At 32.7% G+C, this 26775-nt stretch overlaps 1 protein-coding gene across 1 annotated transcript in view; it reads left to right on the top strand.

The window, feature by feature from the left end:
- The window catches only part of LOC134699339 (probable serine racemase), a 42289-nt gene extending 22765 nt beyond the window's left edge, over positions 1–19524 (top strand). The window contains exons 3-10 of the mRNA XM_063560949.1: positions 6512–6553; positions 7670–7836; positions 9263–9344; positions 10586–10712; positions 11548–11598; positions 12995–13122; positions 16232–16282; positions 19363–19524. Of these exons, the coding sequence (XP_063417019.1) occupies positions 6512–6553; positions 7670–7836; positions 9263–9344; positions 10586–10712; positions 11548–11598; positions 12995–13122; positions 16232–16282; positions 19363–19524 (810 nt within the window). The remainder of the gene's footprint in view (positions 1–6511; positions 6554–7669; positions 7837–9262; positions 9345–10585; positions 10713–11547; positions 11599–12994; positions 13123–16231; positions 16283–19362) is intronic.
- The last annotated feature ends 7251 nt before the right edge of the window (positions 19525–26775 follow it).

The raw sequence follows: 26775 nt of genomic DNA, 5'->3' as shown, positions 1-26775 counted from the left end.
ACTGTTAACTTAACTGTCAAAATATGAGTCCAATCTGTTATCTTTATCTGTATCCGGAAATCTTTCGGAATCCAATTTGAATATAACGTTCGCTACTATTTTCACAATCCAATATGATGTTGTTTGTAGAATAAAAGGGTCAATCCAAATGTTGTGAATACTAATGTCTATCAATGTCTATGTCCAAGTTTAATAATTAGAGTTTAACTTTAGTGTCTGTATATATAGTGTTGTCATGGAAAATTCTAGAACACTCTAGAACATTGTGGAAAATCCTGGAAAGTTACAACGGAAGTTTCTGGAATAACGTAGAAGTTTAAATTTCGCATCTTTTATAAGGATCATTCTAGAAAGTTCCAATCATTCTGTGATTGTTCCAGTGATTTCTAGACTGCACAGTTATAAGATTATTTGGTAAACAACTATCAGGCCATACAACACAAATTAGGCCAACATAAATAAACATAATAATTACAATATCATAACAAAAGCTCTATTTAATGTCTTCTTTTTAGGTAGCAAACTTTTCCAGACCTTATTTGACCATCTCGACTGAATGCTAATTGACATATACGGCCAGTTTTCCAACTTCCTCGTGGAAGGTTTCCTTTATTAACACTATGTTTTCAACCTTAGCTGGAGTTTTGCACTGAATTCTTCCACCCCTTAGTTTGTTTGCAGTCCTTTCACGTAGACTAATAAGATACTTATCTCTCACGTTTTTCAAAACATAGTTAGATGTTTCTGTCCTTACTTCCATATCAATAGCAATTTTTAGCACTACTGATTTGCGTTTAACATTCTGGATCTGTATAATCTTCGTCGTTATGATCTGGAAATCCTATTTTAGGGTTCAGAGTTAAAAAGTGTGCTGGTGTAAGAATAATATTTGAATTTATGTCATCTCCAATATATACAAGTGGTCTAAAATTCACTACTGCTTCAGATTTAGCTAAAAGAGTTCTACATTTTTCATTTGTTAGACATAACTTTCCAATTGTTTTCCATAAACATCGTTTTACAATACCAATTAATCTTTCATAAAATCCACCCATCCAAGATGCTAACTCAACAATGAATTGCCACTGAATTCCTTCATTTGCCATGTATGTTTTTACGCCGTTATCTGAAATTATTTGTTTTGGGTTACCCCAGCAAGCAATTAACCTTCGAAAGCCTAGTTAGAATTCCTCTGCTGACCTGCTTGCATTAATTCCATATGTATGGAACCACTAGACATGTATATAAGCAAACTCATACTTTTTTGCGTCTAGTGTCTGAATTCACAAAAAATGGTCCAACATAGTCTACTCCTGTATATGTAAATGGGACTGATTCGTTTACACGTTTCTTTGGTAGTGGAGGCATTCATGGCATTTTATATGGTCCGCCTTCACACCGTTGCAGATTGTACACTTTCTCCAAACTCTTTTTACTTTTAAACGTCCTTGTGGAATCCAGTACGTTTGAACCATCGCTGATAAAGTTTGTAAGACACAAACATGAAAGTATTTTATGTGCATGCTTTCAATTAACAGTTCAGTAAATTTGTTTTTCTTTGGAAGTAATATTGGTGTTTTTGCCCCTTCTGACAGTTGAGCTGCTTCTAATCTACCAATACAGCTGATAACATTTTCCTGGTCTAAAATGAGCCCTAACTGACTTACTTAGTTGTGTCTTTTATTTTCTTTAACTGCTATCATCACTTCTTCAAAACATTGATTTTGAACAGATTTTATCCACAATAACTTTGTATGCTCTAGCTCTGCAGCTGTTACAGTACCAGATATCGTCTCTTTATTGAACCATTTAACAAATATTTATACCTAAGCTGATACTCTAATCAAGAGGATAAATGAGGAAAATCTGATACAATCAATGTCTAACAGATACGCAATATTAGATTTCGAATTTCCAAAACTAAAATTAAGAATGGAAATGGGGAATGTGTCAAATAGACAACAACCCGACCATAGAAAAAAAAAACAACAGTAGAAGGTCACCAACAGGTCTTCAATGTAGCGAGAAATTCCCGCACCCAGAGGCGACCTTCAGCTGGCCCCTAAAAAATATATACTAGTTCAGTGATAATAAACGCCATACTAATTTCCAAATTGTACACAAGAAACTACAATTAAAATAATACAAGACTAACAAAGGCCAGAGGCTCATGACTTGGACCAGTCACAAAAATGCGGCGGGGTTAAACATGTTTGTGCGATCTTAACCGTCCCCTATACCTCTAGCTAATGTAGAAAAGTAAAACTGTTTGTTTCTCCGTCAGGATCATCTCCAGCAAGCAATGTTGCTTCATGTAATACTTTAGATACCTTGTATTCTGATTCAATCGAATTTTAATTGTCAACACTTATATTGTGAGATCCCACCTAGGCTACTCAGTTCTGTGTTTTGTTAACCAAGAGGGAATGTATTCTTTTAACAGTGATACTGTTGCCTCTGCTTGCAATATCAGCTGGATTTTCTTTCGTAAAGACGTACTGAAATTGAATGTCTTATTGCTGCCTAATCTCCCTTATTCTATTATCAACAATTCATTTCAAATGTTGCTAGAGGTTTTTTTTGTTCCTATCCAGTGTAAAAGACATTGAGAATCTGTCCACAAAATCGTCTCACAATTGATATTCCTGAACTTCTTCTAAATCAAAAGAGATTTATTTCCATTGCTGAATATCTTCCTCTGTCAGTTGTTCATCCCATTCCATTTTCTTGTTCCACAACATTTGCTTGGTTCTTAAAGTCACAGGTGTAAAAAATCGCAGTGGATCAAACACAGAAGCCACTCTCTTTAATACTTCTCTTTTGGTGACTGGAAACATGTTATCAATTTTTGCACTGTTCACAGTGAATGTATCATCTGTTATTGTCCAAGTTAATCCAAAAAAGGTCAGGATTGTTCTTCATCTTCTGAAAAAGTGACTTTAGTCTTCCGTATGCAAGTTCCCTATTTTCAGGAAGTTCTGGTAATATTTCTTTTCACGGCCAGGCTACTTGATATCTTCCATTTTCCATTTGGAGTAAGGTGAGAAAGTAACTCAAAGTATTTTCGTTGTCTGATGTATATGGACAATCTTGTATTCCAATAGTTTTTAATTTCCAGAAATCTTCAATGGAAGGCTTGATTCGTAGACATGTGTCAATTGTAGAGTGGATACAACATTTTGTTATAGATAACAAGCCATTAACTGTCATGGTCATTTTGTTCTCTCTTTCTTCATCATTTAAGTGTGACCTTATTGTAAAGATCCATCCTAGCTTAGAGCCAAATAGATAAAGCCCTTGTTGAATTTCTATTTTCTATGGCAATATGATATCCAAATAATAATCATTTCCGATAAGCATCTCAATTGTTGAACTTTCTAAGCAACTGGGCAGTGTGTCAGCAAGTTGAAGATGGTTACATAAGTATTTCACATTTTCACATACATCCATATGTAAAGGTCTTCTTAGTATTGACCCTGTTATCTTAAGAACAATATTAGCATTAATAAGTATACAAACGCCATCTTTTAGTCTGATTTGTAGTGACACCTTTTGTGTTATTAATGGGTTTTTTTTTGCTTATCTGCACCAAATGTGACAAGAGTTATCTCCTCTGTAGCTTTCTTCTTCAAGTTTAATCTCTTGGCCAAATGTTCTGTTATATATGTTCGCTGAGATCCGGAATTCATTAATAGTCTTGCTACTTCTGTTTCATTAATTTCTGTATTTGACACAGCTGTTTGTGCTGGATGCATCAAAACTATATCTTCAGAGAACAACACGCTATTTTCTGGTACGTTCTTTTCACTTGAAGCTATTTCACAAATTTCATCAGTTAGATGTGAAACTTCTTTTTGTTGAGAGGGAATTTTCTTTTGGCACAGCCTTCTATGGTGCCCCTTCTCTGTTTGCATCATGCTTTTTCAAATTTACAGTCTCTACTAACATGTACTGGTTTCAAGCATGTATAACAACTTCCCTTGATTTTCTGCTTTCTGCCTTCAATTGTACTGAACTTTCTGCTCTCATCACTCAAATGGTGTCCATCATAATATCTGCAAACCATTGAATTTCCACTGCCTGAGTTTTTTCCAAATGGCTATACTGTCATCAGAGCTTCTGCAGATAAATGTTTTCTTGGTTGAAAAAACTGCTGTTTGACTTGATTTTAGACTGATGTTTTTCTTCAAAACTGGGACCAGTATGTATTTCCTTAGACTTTCTGCAGCTTCCCTAGCAGTTATGTAAGTATTGTAAAACTATCTTAACCTCCCTATTGTCAATCTTCCAATTCATCATAAAGTCTACGTAGATGTGTAGTTTGATTTAAAGCTGACTGAAGGTTTATTACATCTGAATAGTACTCGGTGACAACAGATTGAATATTTCCAAATTTTTCCTTTAGTATTGAAATTGCTACATCGTAATGTTCATGGGAGAGCGTTAAACCAGATATAGCAGAATTAGCTGTTCCAAAAAGTTTGCTTGTCAAGTAATTTAATTTCTTTATTGATGTCAAGCTTTGGTTTGTGTGCACTGCTGCTTCAAATGAATCCCAAATTTCTGTCCATTTTAAGTTATCTCCATTGTACGAAACTAGTTCTAATTTAGGAATTTTAACTGCACTAACTGTTGAAGGTTGACTTTTCCTCTGTAATTCTTGTAGTTGTAACTGTTGTAACTGTTATATCTGTTCTCGCATTTGTGTCTGCAATTGTAATAAACGTCGACTTTGTGGTCCGTGGCCGATTATGTTGTCTTAATATCTGAAATTTTATCCAGAATTTCTTCCTCGAATATTTTTAATTCGTCTGAGCGCTGTATTACACTGTCAAGCAATTTAAAATATATTTCGCTTGCCTTTGTTAAATTTGCAATGTCACCTTAGTTATCTTCTTTCTCCTCTAATATAAGTGAAATGTCTATCTTCATGTTTTGCTGCAAAATCCTTTTTCATCTAGAATTCTTTCTGCTATTAAATCTCCACTTTTATCTTATTCTTTAGCTAACAAATGACTGTACCTTGTAAAGAGTCCTTTCAAATATGAGACTGCCATCTTTTCTGTGGTTACTTCTTTTCCGTGTTCTTTATGTAATTCCCGGGTTCCGGCACCGTACAATGTGGTGAAATCAGACTAACACGGAATCTTTTTATATCTTTAATCCAATAACTAACAGCTATTTACAGGAAACACGGTAGTATTACATTTTCCCAGCAGTAGGTTGGATTTTTATGTACCCATAACAGGTGAAGGAAGTCAAATTAGGTGCGCTGTGATTGGTTGTAAGGGTACAATATATGTTATTAATTATCTATGAATAACTGCAGTGTGTAAATTTACAATATAAATTTTAAAACCTATTGCAATATTTTCTAGAGAATTATTCGAAAAGGCTTCCAAAATTTCATAAATTTGGTGCAAACTGAAGGTGGGCATTGATAACATAAACAAGCTCCGTTGGAAATTGGTCATGATACTATTTGGCTTCAATTTTTAGAATACAGTAATAAAGTACTAACACCATAGATAACTGTTTTATCCAGGTTATTATCATAAAAACTGGTAAATTTAGAAAATGTTAGTATTGTCGCCTATGACAGAATAAATAGTACCGTTTTCCCTACAGTATGTACAGTTAAAAATTACCACATTGGAATAATCCGTCTCTTTCTGTCTAGTTACACTGATAATATTTCTATACTTCTGTTACTACTATTTTTACAATGATGATTATCCATCAAAACCATTATCTTAAATACTAAAATCAAAAGAATATTCTAATTCTAGAACAAACTATAATTAACTAGAGAAATGATAACTAAACTATTTTTAGTAACCGGGTAAATTCCGGAATTTGCCAACACTTTCTCAAACATAATTATACACAATTACTTTCACTATCAATCTAAAATATTCTAGTATTATTCATTTACTATAATTAAAATAACAATGTAATATTACATAAACAGTGTCAAATAAAAGTCCAATGTATTATAATTGCTTACTATTCGCAATGATCAACAAATGTAGAAAGAAAAGGTCGGAAAGTATATATGGCTGGTAATGATTGTTTAAATATCAAACGCGCAAGCAAGAATCTGGCAAAACTCTAACAACAAAAGATTGGACAAACGGAATTTATTGAAAAATATTAAGAACGGAGTGTTGGTCTTTTACAAATTTAAAGTAACGAAAATACAAGGTTGTTTCATGAAAATATCATAAACACCTAATAAGAATATGAAGAAAAAAAACTATGGCCGAATTTAGGACATTAAAATTTCTTAAATTACAATGTCTTGAATTTTAGCCATTATAATTTATTATACGTGCTTTTAATACAAAACCCTTAAGTATATGTATAGGAGCATTGTATGCATTGTTACGTATGCTTTAAGCTCCATTAACCATCAAAATGAATATTCCTCTTGAGTTTGAAAAAAAACAACGTTAAGCACTATAATTACTAACACTTGCATTTCTTACATGCATACAAATTCATATTTTAGATTTTGAAATTGAAAGAAACAGATCCAGATTTGAAAGGAGTGGTATGTAATGTTCAATTCCATTTTTATGAAGAAAAAAAAACATTAAGCGTTGATTTGCTTGTCTTGAGGCCCGACAGCCACTCAAACCTTATTGTCATATTTAAAGTATATTTGTACGTGAATATTATGCCAAATATTTGCTGATATTAAAAATATTTACTTTCACTGTGGTAAAATAAAAGATTCGTTATTTAAAGAAAGAGGTAGGTGACTGAACATTTGTTAAAACTACATGTATAAAATTGGTCAACTACGTGCGTTTCAGCTACCGACAAAATATATCGACTAGTGGGTAACAGATTTTATTACCAATTCATAACAACTTTGATTTATCTATATTACATGTGCATTTAGAATATTGAATAATACCCTTGAATAGAATCTAATTAATTTCTTTAGAGAATCGAAATAGACCCAAAGCAAAAACAATAAGTCTCCTAGAAATTAACCTGTTTCGGAACAAACGCTTTTTACTTTTAAATTAGGACATCTTAATTATACCGTCTTAATCCTTTAACTATGTTTGATATTTTGTTGTTGCTTCCGCTGATCGAAGTGATTGAAATGATGGGAGTTTTGGTTTGACATTACTCACATCAGTTGTCTTCTACCTTACCTATTACTAGTATGTCTGAGTTGTTTGCTTTCCAAATTTTATCAATGAAACAAAACTATCAACAGGTTTAACCCAACAAATTATTTGATAGTTGCCTGTACCAAGTCAGACATATGGCAGTTGTTTTGCATCGTTCCATTGTTTGATAGCGTTTAGTGATGTCAGTAACTGTTTTACAGACTTCTCCTTTCTGAATTTACCATGTATTTTTTTTATACGTTATTACCTGCACTATATGTTTATGTATCGGGTCAAATTATGGATGATTTTTTTCCTTCAAACGATAGATATTTTGTCATCTGTGTTCAGTTTTTTAAAGGCTATGTTTGATTTAGACCTTCTTAGGTAAAGTAGATTGGACACTTGATAATGCTGTTGTCACCTTTTGGAAATATTTGTTATATTGTTAAAAATTATAAAAAACAAGTTGCTGTTTCGTATAGAATTACCCTATTCAAATACTAGGTACTTATCATATAATTTCAATGAATTTACTACAGGTCACTCACAGCAGTGGTAACCACGGGCAGGCAACAGCTTGGGCTTCTCGTATGTCAGGTATCGAATGTTCGGTTATTATTCCAAACAAAGCTTCTAAAGTCAAAGCTGCGGCTATTAAAGGTTATGGAGCAGAATTGATATTTTGTGAACCTTACCCAAGTGGAAGGTAACTTTACACATCGTTTTAATGTTAAATGAAGTGTAAGATCATGAGATGAGGTATGAATGCCAATTAAACAAATATTCACAAAAGACCAAATGACGTAAATTTTAGCAACTATATATAAGTAGCCGTTCAGCTTTCCAACATACTTATGAAAGTGCTATGCTGCGTATTTTCTTTATGTCCCTTCGGCTTTAAGGCTAACAGACGTACCTGGGTTGCAGAACATTTGGGATCATGCCTACCTTATCAAAGGCTAAGTATGACGTGAACATAATTGTTGCTACATAAACGTTGTTCAAGTGACGAAAAGAAGAGAAATGAATAGAATGAAGAGTATAAATTTACATTGCGGAAAAAAAACCTTGTTGCTGTTAAAAGCATTTTTTTTTATCAAATTCTTCAACAAATGACATTACTAACCAAACTGAATTAATTTGTATTCGAAAGACAATCCATTGGTTGACCTACAACATAATTCTGTTTTGATATAGTGAAAATTTGGCAATCTCTCAATATTGATGTTTTTGGCTATCTTCACGTGTTTATAATTATAAATTATAACATGTCCTTTTACATATCGGACCTTGTATCATCCAAAGACTCTCGTATTAGCCCAAGGCGCTAAGGTCTCATATCGGCCGAGGGGTGATACCAAGGCTATTTTCGGACATATTATTTATCACATATATACAAATGCTTACAAAGGAAGAAAGAAATGAATAACATGTGTCTGTCAAGAATATATATTTTTGTCCTCCACTGAAATATTACGCTGTCATTTTAATCGACGTTTCTCATCCGCCAGTGATGTTATGAACGCGTATGACGTCATAAAAGGGCACAACAATCAGTTATTTCCCCCGAGCAGGAATATGACTATGGTAAATGTGCAGTTATTGCATATGCAAAACTTAATGTTTTTGTATACAATATGTGATAATTGATGTTTATTAATACGGGAGCTTTAGCTCGACATTGTCTTTTAAAATATCATTTCATTTACAATGGAAATTTGAAGAAAATATTTCAATGACATGTGATATGATAAACCTCTGTGAATGATCATTTTTAAATAACACTAAAAGCTACTCTCTCTTTTCATCAACTTGTTAAAAGCATACAGCCAGTAATTCATAGTTATACAACGTTTTTTGGAAACGCATTTGAAAATTGATTTATTATAAACTCTTTCCCCTATAATGATTTGTTTGTGGGGAGGGAGTGGTAGTAAACGATATATACGTCATTTGATCTCTGGTGGAGATTTGTCTCATTGGAAATCATACCAAATCTTTTTATTTAATATAAACGTTTTTAATGATTTCTCAATAGAATTGATTATGTTTCTTAAATTGTTTGCATTTGTTATTATATTTGTACCACTGTAACAGTTACTATCGTTTTTATTTGATTTTATCTAATATAGAAAAGAAATCTGTGACAAGATAGTAGAAGAGAAAGGATATGCAATTGTTCACACGGCAGACCATGATATTATCGCTGGACAGGTATTACATTTTGATATCACAGAACGACGACAATGTCGACGATGTTGAGGAGGATGATCAGAGCGTGTATAATGTACGAAATGAATATATATATAATCAAACAACACTATTCAGTTGCACAAAATTAACGTTCTATGGGTATCGTGCTTATGATGTTTTGATTTCACAGAAAAAAAATCTTCAATATGTCATTAAAATTGAGAATGGAAATTGGGAATTTATGTCTAAGAGACAACAACCCGACCAAAGAGCAGAAAACAGTCAAAGGTCACCAATTCAACAAAGCGATAGAATCCCGTACCCAGAGGCTGGCTTCAAACTTGTAATTTGATCATGTTCGTTCATTGTATCACTAAATTATTGATTGAAGCAGTACTTAAATGGTTTTTTTTTTGTTTTTCTGCATTTAAATATTTATTAAATGCTTATTCTTGGAATTACACAAGTTTGTATCTTTTTTAACTCTTTGTAGACAATCATGTTAGACGTCATTGTTTATGTCATCATATTAAGTACTTTGAGTTTGCTTTCAGAAACGTAGAGCATTATTTGATTAGGGAAAAGTAAACTTTGATTGCATTCTTTTTTGTAGTTGTGTGTTCTGTTACCTTTACAGTTATTTTAAGTTATATAAAAAAGAAGATGTGGTATGATTGCCAATGAGACAACTATTAAAAAAAAAACAAAATGACACAAACATTAACAATTATAGGTCCCCGTACGGTCGTACAGAAAATACGTAATGTTGTCCCCTGTATGTATGTTGTTTGCTTAGTCATTGGATGGCAGTCTCGTTTACCTTGGGACCTCGGTTGCCCAATGCTCTAAGTAGTTCTTCCACTGTGGGTGAAATCAACGACATTATGTCAATAAAAAAAGACATAACACAACCATGTCTAACTTATCAAAACTATGACAAAATCACTGCATTATACACTTCTCGATATGACGACCTTACAACCCGTGAGCATGTTAACACCGAGTTTGTGAGTTTATAACCAGCACGAATTAAGTGGGTTCGAATCAAATCTTTATTTTCCAAGTTTTTCCTGTTTTCCGTTCACTCCTGCTTGCTCCACAAATTCGAAACTGGCCGCCACGATCAAGATTACGATATTTTGGGTTAAATTCCAAAAATCTTTCAATCTTGTTTACATTGAAGAATATCTCTGTCTTCGTAACTACGATTCATTATTCCTTGAATTTACAAAACGGATTTAAACTCTTTTATAAATATTCAGGGTACCATTGCAGTGGAGCTTTTAGAAGAAGTACCAGATTTAGATGCGATATTAGTATCGGCTAGTGGAGGCGGAATGATATCTGGTATAGCTATTGCAGCTAAAGCTATCAACAAAAATGTTAAAGGTAAATATCGTTATATCATATTTTCTACATACATGTATGTGTCTTGTCTGATCTGAAACGGGATATTGTTCAAAAATAAAAGTTATCGAATTTCACTTGGTCTTCATTTGATAAACTCATCAAAAAGTATTTTTTTACTAGCAAATAAATTGTCAAAAACTGTTGTGTTTTGTATGACCTCTTGACCTTATTTTGACCAGGATTGTATTCACATTTGAACTCTTCTATTTTATTACAGTATCAAACGTTCTGTATGCCCATGCTATTCATATCTCAGTTCATGTTATACTCTCCAGAGCACGTGTTCTTCAATGGGAGTTAATGTACTCTATAATATACATAAACCAACAAGAATTGATGGACTGTTACGACATCTCTTGTGTTAATTTACTAAATGTATTTACAGAACGTAAGACATGCAAGTGTTTTCTCGGTCATAATTCTTGTTGCATCTGAGTTGACGCTCTTTACCAGAAATGGTTTTCGAAACGCATAGAAATGACACCAGCCTAGCAGACGATACTTCATTTGTATAAACGTCTGGTGTCAAGTGTGATTTATACTGTGTATAACGGTTCATCTACTGTTGTTGTAGATTTTCAGTGGCTTCAAATTACAAATGCTAATATGGAAGAATCAAGGAGAAATTTAACATGAGAAGCAATGAATATTTGACAATTGATATTGAAACGATAAATTTTCTTTGTAAATATTAAGTCATCAATGACTCATGCTTCATTTCAACCTGTGCAGATAGTATTGCAAAATGAATACAATGTATTGAGCAGTTTTTATGTTTAACGTATTTCTCAACTTAACATTGCTTTCTTTTCAGTATTTGTGGTAGAACCTGAAGGCAAAATGGCTGAGAAGTGCATGCGATCAGGTAATTGAAATACTGCAATAAGAATATAGTAACTATGAACCAAAAGAACAAATCAACGCCCAAAAAATAGAATCAAACGAATACTAGTATTGTATCAAAAATAAAATCCATATCAGACAAAACCAACAACAAATAACAATTAATGTGAAAACTTACAAGCTCTCTTACCATCTCCTTGTCAAAGAATTTTGAGTTGATAAAGACAGTGCATGTATGCTCTTTTGTCCTACAATCGACCAGAATATACTGTATTATTTGATCCTGACTCTGTTGAGAGGGAATGGTTACATTAATTGTAAATTGAATTTTAGAGTTATGTCTACTTCACAGTTCGATTTATGGTTTTCGTCGTGGTTTTAAAAAGCTTTTAAAGCCCTGTCGATTTTATGGAAAAACAATACAGCTGTACGGGAGGGGGATGCATAACATATACAACTGTGCATGATAGAATTAATATCCGTACATTGAAGGGACATATAAAGTGTAATCTAAGTACTAGTATTTGAGATCGCTACGAAACAAGAGAAAAACACGGAAGTTCTCGGGTTTCTTCCTGTTTCTAACGACCTACAAACCTCGTACTATTTTTTCCCCTTAAATTAATACTGTTAATTAAATCAAGTGATCAAACATAGTTATTGTATTTAGAATATAATCCAATATTTTTTTAAACGCTTTTAAACTGCTCTGAATCAATCATAATGTGATACAGTGATATCACAACTTTCTAAATCTCTTAATTATTTGAAATAATGCAATGCATTATATATTAATCTTTTAAGTAAAGCAGAAATCAGTCTTTAGCTGTTTACAAAACTTTCGAATTTTTAAAATTCTAAGGCCTTTCTACTTAAGGAATATATTATCTTAGCTGTATTTGACAAAACGTTTTGGAATATTGGCCCTTAATGTTCTTCAACTTCATACTTTATTTGAAATATTCAACTTGTTTGGATTCGGACATCACTTATGAGGCTTTTGTAGACGAAACGCTTGTCTGACGTATATACAAAATTTATTCCTGATATCTATGTTTACTTTATTCTCTACACAGTAAGACGGTAGAAATCCGTCTTCTACATTGTACAACTCTTTTAAATCACACACTTATATCTATGAAACTTTTAGAAATCTGATACTTGAAAGTATTGATGCCTTGTCGATTTTTGATTTTTCTTCATTGTAACTTATATTTTATGTTATGATGTCCTTGTCCCATGAACTACATGTACATGGATTGTTTTTAAAAGATATATTTCAGTTGTTTCTGTTTTATAACTTTACCTTCAGGTGAACACTAACTTAACCGTAATTTTGCTTTGTCTTCTTTATTACAATAAGTCAACTTTCAATTCGAGATGTAATAAAAAACATCACAATGTATAATTAATTTAAGGTGAAAGATTGTGGCCAAACCCTCCAAAAATTCTGGATACGATAGCAGACGGAATTAGCCAACAGCAATTAGGTCACCTCACTTTTCCTATTATCTGTGATCTAGTAGAAAAGGATGTCTTCACTGTTGTAAGTCATACAGTAGAATAAAATATACCTGTATAATGCATTTTTGTATTGTGTCGGCTTAAGGCAGTGTTGATCAATAAATAAAAAATTACATAATTTTGTACCCTTTCTATCATATACGTTCATCTTGTTCCTGATGCTTTCAACGTATAGGTGCAGAGAATTCTTTTATTTCATATTGATGATACAGAGGGAATATGAACATGTATTTTGAAATAATGTATGAGACGATTGCTATTACATGTATTAACTTTCTGATGATAAAAAAAAAGTAAACATGGATTTGCAACAGTCACTCTTAATGTATAATAAAAAGTAAAATCATAAAAATGCTGAACTCCGAGGAAAATTCAAAACGGAAAATCCCCAATCAAACTCAAAATCAAAAGCTCAAACACTTCAAACGAATGGATAACAACTGTCATATTCCTGACTTGGTTAAGGCATTTTCATGTGAAGAAAATGGTGTATTGAACCTTGTTTTAAAGCTAGCTAAACCTCTCAGTTGTATGACAGTCGCATCAGATTCCATTATACTGACAAGGATGCGTGAACAAAACAGACGATCGATATTGTGCTACAATGTGTTTTATTAATTCCCAACTCTGAGAAATATTCAAAACGAAAAGTCCGTAGTCAAGTAGAAAAATGAAAACGTCAAACACATTAATCGAATGAAAAACAATTGTCATATTCCTGACATTAAACCAAACTATTTAGATTTGATACAATGATTTTCAGTATTCGCAAAACATGTTTTCCAAAAGGTACGATCACATAAAAAAAATATTGTTTGTATCAAAATGCATTTCTTTATCATTATTTGCTAATTCAGTTAAACATCCATTAATTGTAAACATAACTTCAAAATACTAAATTAAAATGCATTAAGTTAACGATTTTTCGAGGCAATGGCCAAACGTAAAGGGGAAGACGTATATACTCGTATGGGTTAAATCCGTGAGGTCGTTGAAACAAATTAGAACTGAAGAACTGAATGGATTTATTAAGTGCCAGTCTGCTTAAGAATCAGGCAGTGGTGAAAACATTCTGTTCTGGTAATAGAAGATACAAATTGGTTGAAATACACTAGAAATTAACGAATACTCTGTAATTTGATATCATTCTAACCAATTTTCTAACCAAGTTATTTGATATAACCAGACACACACAAACGAAAGACTCATACTTTTTAACTCAGGATAATGGTTAGTATTAAATAGCATGATTAGCTCGATGGTTTTTTTCTAATCATGTTTTAATTTTTACCTAAATTGCCTGATTCTTACAAAGACTGGCACTTAAAGCACAAGCTACATCGATCTTTTAATATTTACTGCAAAAAAATCCCCACTAAAATATTGTTTGTAAAAGCAAATGACATACACTGCTTAATAAAGAAATCAGGTATGGAAAATTCAATTGAAAACTGTTACTGACGAGAAAATCTTAAATGATCATATGTCTGTGTTATGTTCCTTCTTAGTTGCAACCAGATATAAAGACCTAGGTCTTCCATCACTGTATTTGATACCTAAATTACCGACATGCCATAACAAATAACATGTACAGATTCTGATTTTCAACAAGCGTTCTTCATTCCTATGATAACCAACTGTTCCCTTCGTGCATTTATTTATGCGGCTGATTTCGCAATGAACTTCTTATGATGAATGGAAAGACGCTATTATTATTTTTCAACTTCAGATTCCTCTCACTAAACAATTGGATGTAAATTGATAATATTGAACGCCTCTATCATGTCTATCCCACGAATTGTAGATAAAGGAGACAGCAGTTACAGTTAGGTCTGCCTTAAATATTGATTTACATGTACATCTTAAAATTGACAAGAGGCATACCCCCAGATGTTTTGATATTTTAGAGCTTGCATGTTTTACCAATGTTTCCATGACAGTGATTTTACATGTGTTTGATGAGTTTGAGCTTGTGATTTTATCAATTGCTAAGAGACTTTTCGTTTTAAGGTTTTTTTTGGAGTTCGGTATTGTTATTGGTTTGTCTTTTTCGTTGATGTACGGGTGTTGCTAATAAGGTATTTACTTCGGGAAGTTGAAATCCCCTTACAAAAATATACGGACGAAATCACGAGTATGGTGAACGTTGTTTCACAGATGACCACAAATCTTTTCCAATTCACCGTTTCAATATCTAATGCATCCTGAGTAATATCTTCAAAAGCGTACACAAAAGCGTTTTGATTGGTTTAAAACGTTATATAAACAATGGTAGTTCAACCAATGAGGTAACGTTATTTCACTTTAAATTTGGGGTACGAACGATGAAATTACCCATGATGCTCTAGATTCTGAAACGATCAATTGTCGTAACCTGAATCCCGATCTTTTTTCCTAAACCATGGCTATGACTTAATCATGACTTAAACATGACTTAACCATGACTTAACCATGACTAAACCATGACTTAACGAATTAAACTTATCACCGGGTTGCATTTATAAGAGCAAAAGCTCAGGTATCACACGAGGCCAAAAGATAACTCACCCTTCCGGAGCACATACGATACATCCTGTTTGTGATGGGGCTAGTGTTGTCTAGTTCTTAGTTTCTATGTTGTGTTATGTATACTTTTGTTAGTCTTTTTATTGTTTTTTGTTGAACATTTTGTTTCAAGGAAATTTCAGTTTGTTTTAGACATCTGAGTTTGAATATGCCTTTTGGAGCTTGTGTACTGTAGTTTGTTTTTATTGATAGTGTTTTTTTCAACTCTGGAAGTTGAATTTCCTATTGGCATATTTTGACTCTTTTTTGTATATCAAAAGTTTCGTCTTCCTTTTAATTCCGAGAAATTATGCAGTCACGAAACCAAAAGACGCTTGTCTTATTGATTAATTTTTTGTATAGTCTTTTTATTACTCTACGCCAATTCAATTTCCTTATCTATAACTTGCAGACATATGGAACTCAACCCTTCTTCAGTAGTATTCTATCTTTACATTTTAGTATGGTAGCTTTATGTATTATATTTGACGAATCAGACTGTTTGTAATGTATGATTATATTACCACATTATTAGCTACTAGAAGTATATACAAAAAAAAACGTGACAACCGCTTACTATTATTCAGGGAAAAGAAGATATTATAAAGGGTATGCAGTTTGCATTTCAACATATGAAGGTAAATGTAAATTTATATTTTAGTATAATAGTATAAGTTTTATGGTTTGCTACTGACCCACGACGGATTAATAGAGGGTTAGTAAAACCGATAAGGGGTGAGGCGGATCCATAGAGGGTTTGTAAAACCCATAGGGGGTCAGGCCGTAGCCCGTGTTTCCTATATATTTTACTAACCGGCTATGGATCCGTAGGGGTCAGTAGCGAACCGTATAACGAATTTATCGCATTGAGAACGTTTTGTGTCAAGTTAAGTATGAAATATCATAATAATAACAATAACAATAGGAATTTATTAACACATTTTCTAACAAGTGTTTAAAGTATTTTCTAGTATGAATATAGCAATGTTAGATTTTGAACAATTGTCACTGTACATTTGTGAAATAATTGTTGACCGGCAGCTTGTCTTGTGTTTCTAACATCCACCATTTTCTACATTTGAAAATGCCTGTACCAAGTCAGGAATATGACAGTTCTTGTCCATTCTTTTTTGATGCGTTTTGTTTTTTGATTTTGCCATGTGATTATGGACTTTACAAATTGATTTTCCTCTGAGTTCAGTATTTTTGTGATTTTACTTTTTTTTATAGATGATTCCTAATAAGCAAAGTCCCCTAATATAGCGTTCAAATCAAATCCTTCGAAATCGGAATGTTAACTCTGTGGAGTGTCTGCTTCAATAAGAGCAGGTGCCCATTTCTAACTTTATTTGCGTGTCTACCCGTTGATAAACGGATAGAGATTGTACGGATTTGTGACCGGTAATAGACATTATCTGAGCATCATTAAATTTATTTCTTTACAAAATTGAAGATTGAATGATTTGTATATTTTTTGGCATGTTAAACTCAGGTCACTCATAAATGTGTTCAGCTTTTCCTCCCCAACAACTGCGTTGTAATACTATATTTCGTTTTCATCATCATCCCAACAGTCCCTTGGACGCTGCCGCAATCTAATTTTTTTAAATGAAGAATAAAATGAAGAATTAACATTAAAAAATATATTTTTTCTTTACCTTTAAAACAATTGAGACATATGCATACCATATTTGATACACTTTCGGTGGATTTTTTTCCTTTTTTTTTATTTACCAATGTTGTTTCATGTTTATTGGGGTTTTGGTCCTTATGATTGACGTGTTTAAAATAGTTTGAAGGTTGTAGTCTTATTTATTGCTAGATTTACTTACCTATCACAATCAGGGTGCAGTTTGTCTGTATACTTTATAAAGGATTTTATTGGACAATACATTGAGCCTGGAATACAAAATTATATATGATCTATAGTGTAGGTATCATAAAAAACAACATTTTAAAGTAATTTAATGATGCTCAGATAATGTCTGTTACCGGTCACAAATTCGTACAATCTCTATATATGGGTCAAATACCTTATTATTCGGAGGTGCTTTAAGGTGGCGATCTAAGCAATGTCGAATCGATTCCAAGGAAGAGGTTTAATACATTGAGCAATCTATTTTTCTAACATCAAGGTAGAAATGAGACAACGCTTCATCCAAAAGTTATGTTGTAAATCTTTCAAAGTCCGCTTCATGGTTTTTACTGGTAAGATTTTCCCTGAACAATTTTCCATATAGGGTGTTAATTTTTTGTGTCTTGTCGGAGTTAATGTTCCGTCTTTTATCGTCAATGTCCTGACGTGATGACGTTCCAAATTTCTCCATTTTGTTGCAGACGAAATATGATGTCACATGTTGTTTGCAATGGGAAATTAAACTTAAAGCTTAACTTCTGTTAAAGGACTGATTTTGTTTACTGATCAACTGATCTAAAATACCGTTTTGAAAATTCGAAGCGGCACCTTCGTCATCTTCCATCGCCGCCAAGATATCCCCTATGAAATTTACTGACACCCTACCGGCCAATAGGGGGTCACCACGTGACGGCGTTAAAATCACAATGTGACTATTTACCCGAGGTGCGATAATATACTTTTGGTTGGTCTTTGTATTTCAACCTGACATTATTAGTTACATAGTGTGTTAGTGACCTAATACGATATATACGGAGTCAGTAAATTCCATATGGGGTCAGAGCGAAGCTTTATTTGTTGAAGTTAGACTTAGATTAGAGTAACTAGTTTGTATGCATACCACATCTTCTTACATTTATATTTAAGTGTTCAGGTGTTGAATTTCAAGAACTTCTTTCATTGGTCTGCACAAACAACAAATGTCAACAATAACAATTTAATTACAACAACCTTGATATAACAATATTAAACTGAACTTTCAATACATTTAAATAACCAAGTAGTGTCCACATCTAACATGGTCCTCAACTACTCGCCGTGTATTGAAATTAGCCCCGCCTTCTTACTTACCTAATATGATATACACGGTTTCCACGCGGACGTCTTAAACCAATTATATTCCTATGAATGTATTGGAGGTAAGATAATGCACTATATGCAAATTTAACAATTCGGTAAACAAATTTTGGTGTATAAATTATGTTCTCCTACAAGTACTTAGAAAATATACGATCGTGACATTTGGTAGTGACTATAATTCTTTTTTACACATTAACATGTAATGAAAGTCTTGACCACACAATGAAATATATTTCTTTAGATGCAAATTAGCCATCAGTTTAATAATCTATCTTACAAGATTCAATTTTGAAGATATTGATCTTGCAATGTTTTTGTTGTACATTGTATATGTATGTCAAGACGTGTATCTGTATATCATACGGCCTTTCACATTTTACTAAGCGTCGATAAACTGAAATTATCAATATAGAATGTAATGTTGTTTTTTTTAATAAGGATGTTTTCCTCATAGAATGGAATAATGAAAATTGAAGTGAAACTAACAACAAAAACTGATAAATTTTATTGCACCAGATACTCGTTTCATCAGTTAATGTCACTGTAGTATGGCTCAAGGTCAAAATATTTTAAAATCTAAAACTATTTAAAAAGATGTAAAATCCAAACAGAACAAACATATAGTCATAACCGGGCAAGTGATCCGAGCTTCGCATGAGGAAGATATATTCCCTCTTTTAATTTTTTGTGACATTTTTAAAACTATATTTTGTTTTATTTAAGTTGGTTTTAGAAGCGGCTTCTGGAGCAACAGTAGCTGCTGCCATGTCAGAAAAGTTAAGACAAATGGATCCTAGTATGAAGAAAATTGGCATTATAATATGTGGTGGAAACGTTGACATAGATAGATTACCATGGTTTTCGCAGAAGGCACTGAAGGGATAGCGAGCTTCAAAAATACGAGCAGTTTAAATTGTATAAATTAATACTATAGGGGTAAATTCAGTAAATAAATATACGTCATCAGGGACCGCCCATTTAGGGGAGAGCTTTCTGTATAACACTGAAGTTATATGCTCTTCTGATTGGCAGATAATGTTTGTAATAAATATTTTTTGGTAGATGGATCAAAACTAGAGTTGAAAAAAAATTAAAAATAAATGCTGAATGTACAATTTTTTTTCCCTTCAGGGTTGAAAAGTAATGGGGGTCAGTATAGGAATTCAGTGCGAATCTACATTGTTTGTAAACAAGGCCATGTGAATGCCCAAAAATGCCGCATGACCCTATGTTTTTATTGTTGCAAAAGATAGGGCTACATTTGTACTCATGAATGATATATGAAAGATTTTAATTTCTAAAGGTAAATCTGGTATAAATTTATCTCCACACATAGATTAGCATTAAAGTCAATGGGAGATTTTTTACTGAATTTACCCCTATATGAATCAATAAAATATGCTAATGACTTAGCTGTGTCATATCGAAAAATAGTAGCTAAGAATTTCTATCAATATTAATGTTCTTATATTTCGTCACAAGACTTAATTGAACATCCACATGCATGATTTAAAATTTGTGTTTCAATTTACAAATTGTAGGTTTAGCATGTTTAATGTCTTCAAAGAACCTTACATAATATTTTTTTAACTGTTTGTAATATGACAATAAGTCGAATAAGATATATGAAGCTCTGTTTTTATCTTTTTATCTTGACACATATACACTACAGCCCACATGGACTTTGTCATTTCCTCGCGCCAACGTTGGGTGTGTGCATCGGGTGGACATTTCGGTCCACGCCCGCCCACGTGTTCACTTGTCCACGGTATGTCGTGTGCATTGAATGGACATCGGTCGTCCACGGCCACCGACCGGTCCACGGTATAGCGTGGAATACACGCCCACTGCTGTCCACGGGAGATCGGATGGGCGGGTGTCGATCCATGAACGTTATAAAACGGTATATTAGTTGTCATTTGTTTGTAAATGTATTGATATGCACTTGTAACACTTTGTACATGGAGTAATTTATTTTAGAAATAATTCCTTCATGTCATGCTCTATGCTCATTTTAACATGGGTAGGCATTATATTTGTCGATATTTTACACGGAGCGTTAGCGTTTACCTTTAAAATGTTAAACATTGTTAAACAAAACATTTCTAAATAGTACACTGACATCATTTCTTTCGGCAATACATTTATTTTATTCTTGTATTTATGTCTTTTATATCTGAATAAAATTGAGAATGGGGAATGTCTCAAAGAGACAACAACCCGACCAAATAAAAAAACCAACAGCAGAAGGTCACCAACAGGCCTTCAATGTAGCGAGAAATAAGCCAAGATGAAATTGAGACTCCCCCTTTTGCGTTTGTGAAACGTACCACAGAATTTCACTAAAACTGTTACTAAGGGCTGTCTCAACTTGTAAGTGATGTAGAATCCGTTCATGTTACCCTTCCAGATACATTTAGAAATTATTTTCAAAACTTGTTCTTTGCAATTTTGTGCGTAACGAATGCATTCTCATAGACAAAATATTTGTTTATACAATCTGATAAATTATATGTTTGTCATCGATCTATGTTTTCTTTGTTGCCTTTTGCCGTTTATCCTCCTGTAACCATTTTTTCTTCTTTATTCCTTTTTATACATTGAATGAAATATATTAACCGTTTTGACATAAGTGAAAAGTCATGTGTTTGATTATTTCACGTCTGATGTTCTCACTGCTTTTCAGTTTGCTCTGGGTTTTTAATTGCGTTTTAAATGCGTTAGCTTTTCTGTTCCTGTTTGAAAAGGGACTTTTAAAAAAAAATCTTTCGTGCTTAAATCAACTTTTTTTTTACAAATAACCGGGAGTTTGACCTTTGTATCATTTCAAAGTGAATCCTTCCAAGTTGAGTCCTTGAGTATTTGACCGCAATTTTCAACATTCTTATTATTAGGTTCACCTGTAAAAATACACAAATGAATTATACAAGTCATGTATTGTGAAAATAATTGTCTCTATTTCGGGTAGTTTTATTATTGATATATTAGAAGTTCATTCGAATGTTGTTCCGTATTCAAACGTACATTTTTAAACTATCTTACGTATACTGACCGACTTTAGAAACGCAACACTAGATTATTTTTGTGTTATTTTTGAATGAATGTGTCACGGTCAAAAGCAAAGACTGCATGTTGCAAACGCCAAAATAATTGTTAGAAAGGTCAACAAATTCTGTCCGACATGTTTTGGGTTCTGTTTTAAACCTTCTGGTTTTGCATTTGTTCAACCCATTAATTGGTTTTGGCAATTATGCGGTTGGAACTTTAGGGCATTTAAGGTTTTCCTTGATTCTTTGGCAATTCAGTTGATGGGAAACATTTATGGCATGAATCTGTACTCAATGGCACTCGGCAATTTGATTAGCAGTTGACGTTGCGGCCGTAAACATGTTTGGCAAATGACGTTGCGTAATCAAATTCTGTTGACGTTTCATTGTCTCTTAACGTTTATCTGTTCATTGATGGCAAGTAACAATGCAGTTAAGAAGTCTTATTTTTTTTTAATAAGAACCAAATTATAATATAAAACTCTAGGAATTCAGTATGTAATTAGAATTTTCCTTAACAATCTGAGGACGAAAAGTTTGAGATAACTAGCACATATATATCTAATGGAAAACAACCAAAATGAATTGTTAACAGAATAGAAAAGATCATCTAGTCTTACTTATACCTGAGGAAGCTAACACTTGTAAAATTTCGCCAATATATCCTCCAGAATTAGAAATTTAGAAAATTCTTCTGTATCATTTTAGATTCGAATTTAACATAAGCGACCGATCCTCTTTTTACCGAAATCAATGACAAACGAGAGGATTTAAATTTAGAAATTTTCAATTTCCCCTGCCATTTACCAATATATCAACTACACCCGCATATGGTATTTACATCTCTTAACTCATTCGGTCTGAAAATTTGCTAGCAGCTACTACTCAGGCTTTGTAAAAGTCACAAGTGTCTGCTCTTCAACTTTGTTCTTGTTTGGGTTTATAAATATTTCGATATGAGTGTCACTGATGAGTCTTGTGTAGACGAAACGCGCGTCTGGCGTACAAAATTATAATCCTGGTACCTTTGATAACTATTTACACCACTGGGTCGATACCACTGCTGGTGGACGTTTCGTCTCCGAGGGCATCACCAGCCCAGTAGTCAACACTTCGGTGTTGACATGAATATCAATAATGTGGTCATTTTTATAAATATCCTGTTTATAAAACTTTGAATTTTTCGAAAAACTAAGGATTTTCTTACCCAAAGCATAGATTACCTAAGACGTATTTGGCACAACTTTTTGAAGTTTAGGATTTTAAATGCTCTTCAACTTTGTTCTTGTTTGGCTTTATTAATATTTCGATATGAGCGTCACTGATGAGTCTTGTGTAGACGAAACGCAGGTCTTGCGTACTAAATTATAATCCTGGTACCTTTGATACTATCTGAACAGAAAGGAGACGAACCAGGTGAATGTCAAAGAATGGCTAGTCCTTTTTCTGAGGTTGGTCATCGGAAAAACCAAGATCTTTTTGAAACATATTCCGTTTCAAATTCACAAATGATACAAGATGGTCTTGAAAAATAGATTTAGTTACTGAAAATGTTTATCTTCTTAATAATGTGTTATAATATTCTTTTATTTGTCTTTGTTAATTATTACCTTTACTGTTTATTCTATGTTTGGCGATATCCATTTGACGTGGCTCAGTACTTTTACATCACGTCGTTGTGTTATCATGGTTATTGTGCAATGGTTATTTTTGTTTTTTCGTTTTTGATAAAGTGCTTTGTCTATATGCCTTTTTTGTTAAACTTTGTTGAATATTTGCTTGTTTTTATATCGATTAAGATTTTTGACTGATGTACTTCTTATTTTGACATTTTTACCCATTATGTCTGTTTGTTTTGTTCACACATCATTGTCAATCTTTTGAAATTTTATACGACTGTCATACAAATGAAAGGTTAAGCTAGTTATAAAACAGGATTTGGTCCGCCATTTTTTACATAGTACAATGCTTGTCAGGAGTATAACAGCTGTTATCCAGTCGCTTGATGAAATCGAGTTTTTGGTTGTGCCATTTGCTAAGAGACTTTTCAAATAGAATATCCCTCGTTTGGTAATTTATTTTTTTACTTTTTCTTAAAACGCTTATTTAATATCGACATATTTCATTAAAACTAGTGCAGTAACATAACATGGATTCTAAACAAATTGTACTTGGAATGGTCGTCATCACTTTCGATATAGACTTAAGATAACATGAATTACCAATACGTTCAATAATTCTTAATCATCACCGTATTTACACAAAGTCATCCCAAATTAAGCAAATGACAATAATTTAAAACAATACTTTCCTTTTATCTATGCTCTAGAATTTAAAAAAAATAAATTAAATTAAAAATCATAGTATAACAGAAAACAAAACTTCTCTCCCTTGGAAGTCAGTTGGAATTAACCTTCTCATGTATTTGTAGTGTGAAGTAATATTTGATTTTAAAAAGCGACAGAGACCTTATTCCAACTTCAAAACATGTAAACCACAAATATCTGTTCTACATTGAAAACTTGGTAGCAAGTTATTTTAATTTATCTTCACCATTGACCTGTTATGATCTTTATATAACAATCAGATGTTATTTGTAGATAAATCCACCACACACAGGTAAGAACTATTTATGAATGTATGTTTCATTGGCCTTTATGTACATTTATCATATATGGTTATCTGATATGAACACATACGATACAATAATGATGTGTTTATTATATATGTCTATACATTTTGTTAAAACTGGCTTATTAAAAAACACAATATTGTCAGTTCTCCCTAACTTTAGTTGCCCTTGGCAGAATGATATGAAATCGCCCCTTTGACTTGACTATCGAAAGAATGAATGGTCATAGCAGTTCCAAATATTTATGGATGATGATCTAAAACGTATAAAATATATAATTAACAAAATGAAGACGATGAAGTTACTGACATCAGCGAAAAAAATAATCAATAACAGTGTTGTAAGGCAAATTAAAAGCATTGAGAATTAAAATGAAAAATGTAAATATACATTTATTCGACCAAAGAGCCGAAAACAGCCAAAGCCCCAGATTGGTCTTCAAAACAGCTGGAAATTCAGCATTCGGAGGCGGGCTGTATTTTTACCAAAAAGCTAAAATGTGTACTAGTTCTTTGAAAATGGACGTCACACTTGTAAACTCTTAAACCTATAAAAGCACTAGAAAATAAAACATAGCTTTCATGATATTTAACACTACAGTGAAACTGCCTTATCCGACACCTTTGTATTTCCAACAACCTGCATTAACCAACACATTGTCCTGTTCCAAAAATATACATATCATTGCAGAAAAACCCTGTTTATTCCGACACAGGTTTCACTGTATATGATATATATATATATATGAAGGGAGCAGGGCATGTAATCGAGGGAATAAAACTGTGACAAAATGGAAATGTCCAATCACGGTAGTTAAGACTATCAATGGTGTAGGATGGAGGTCTGTACCATAAATAGTTGTCGATATACATGAACAGTGATTGATTTACTTTATTAGGGGTCCATTGCGAGGATGATCTAAATGTTCACACATACGGTGCATTGATAAGGTCTTGGTATGTCAAACAAGAGTATACTGTTTATTCAGAAATGTTAGCATTGTTTTTATAATTACAAAAAAATATCAGCATATATTGTTAAATCATAATTTGTTTGCGGTAATGCATGATATTTAATTTTGCAATTATCAAAATAATTTATTTTTGTCCGACATTCGCTGTAATAAATGCTCAAATTGGTTTGAACATTTACTGTTTATGATTTTTGAAATGGAAAAACTCAATAATTTGACCTTCAATGATCAATGTCAGGATGAGTAATTATCTTCCATGGAACGCAACACATTGACTTGAGGTTCTGAATCCATATGCGAAATATCAACAGGTTAAAAAGGTCGTGTTTCCAACAAGTGTCAAAATAACAATTTTAGACCAAAGGTCAAGTAACAGCCATAATCGTCTTTCAACTGGCCCATTAAGTGAGAATATAAATTCAAATTTTCAAATAAAGTACTGCATCAGAAAAAACATTTGACAAAAACACAAAACTAGCTTGGACAGGCATTTATAATAAGCGTTTTTGAATTTATCAATTGAATACAACTAATCTGAGTTTTGCCATAAAATGTCATTCATAACTGTAACAGTGCCTTTAGAAGTACCAGAAACCTGTCGAGAAACTTCATTGCAGAAACAAACATAAATGTTGTCAAGGACAACATTTAGTGATTTTATCATCACTTACACCTCAATACTTCAGCGTGAAAGTGTAGTATAAAGAAAGGAAAAACTGTCAACCAAATAAAAAGGGCCGTCAATTGGAGGTAGTTTATTGAATGAATTTGGTCATGATTGATAAATCTTAAGGTTGTACCTAACACTACAGGGAGATAACTTTGTAAAGTCAGCTAAACGTATTAATAACGTTGTGTTGTAAAAGAAATATTAAGCTTCTCAATGATCAAAATTGGTGTTTGTCAAACTGCTATATAACCAGTGTAATTCTTCTGATAAAACGGTTGGTTCAAGCAACAGTTTTCGGTACAGATATATACGTATAACTGAACATGCTGAATGACATTCAAATATAAAAAAATTACGACAATAAAGAAATGTACCAACAGTTTAAAAGAGAAAAAAAACACTGACAAAGTCTATCGGAATTTTGAGAATAAACTTGTTTTTATAACAAAATATAGATTTTAATGACATTTGAAATAAGAAACTCTTCTCAGGTAAAGTAATTCTTTGGTTGAGTAGTTTGTTAAACGCACCTTACTGAAACCTGAATATAGGTCATAAGAAACATTTTAACAAAAGAATAGATGTTTTGAACCAAACAAATATGAAGCCTCAACTAGTGCATACACTTGTTGGAAACAAATAATACCACAAAATTTGTATACAGGTAGTAAACAGTGGCTTTCATAGTTGTCAAATTATTTGTAAGTATTCATTTGCATCATTTTAATTGTTAAATGTGTTTTCCAAATCGGATCAATGTTTAGTAATGAGCAAATATATGTAGTTATCTTAGCAGTTGCAACAGTAAAATCTA

Source organism: Mytilus trossulus, unplaced genomic scaffold, assembly GCF_036588685.1.
Source record: "Mytilus trossulus isolate FHL-02 unplaced genomic scaffold, PNRI_Mtr1.1.1.hap1 h1tg000050l__unscaffolded, whole genome shotgun sequence".
Taxonomy (NCBI): domain Eukaryota; kingdom Metazoa; phylum Mollusca; class Bivalvia; order Mytilida; family Mytilidae; genus Mytilus; species Mytilus trossulus.
Note: the sequence above shows the minus strand (reverse complement) of the source record. Positions and strands in the feature narration are given on the sequence as shown.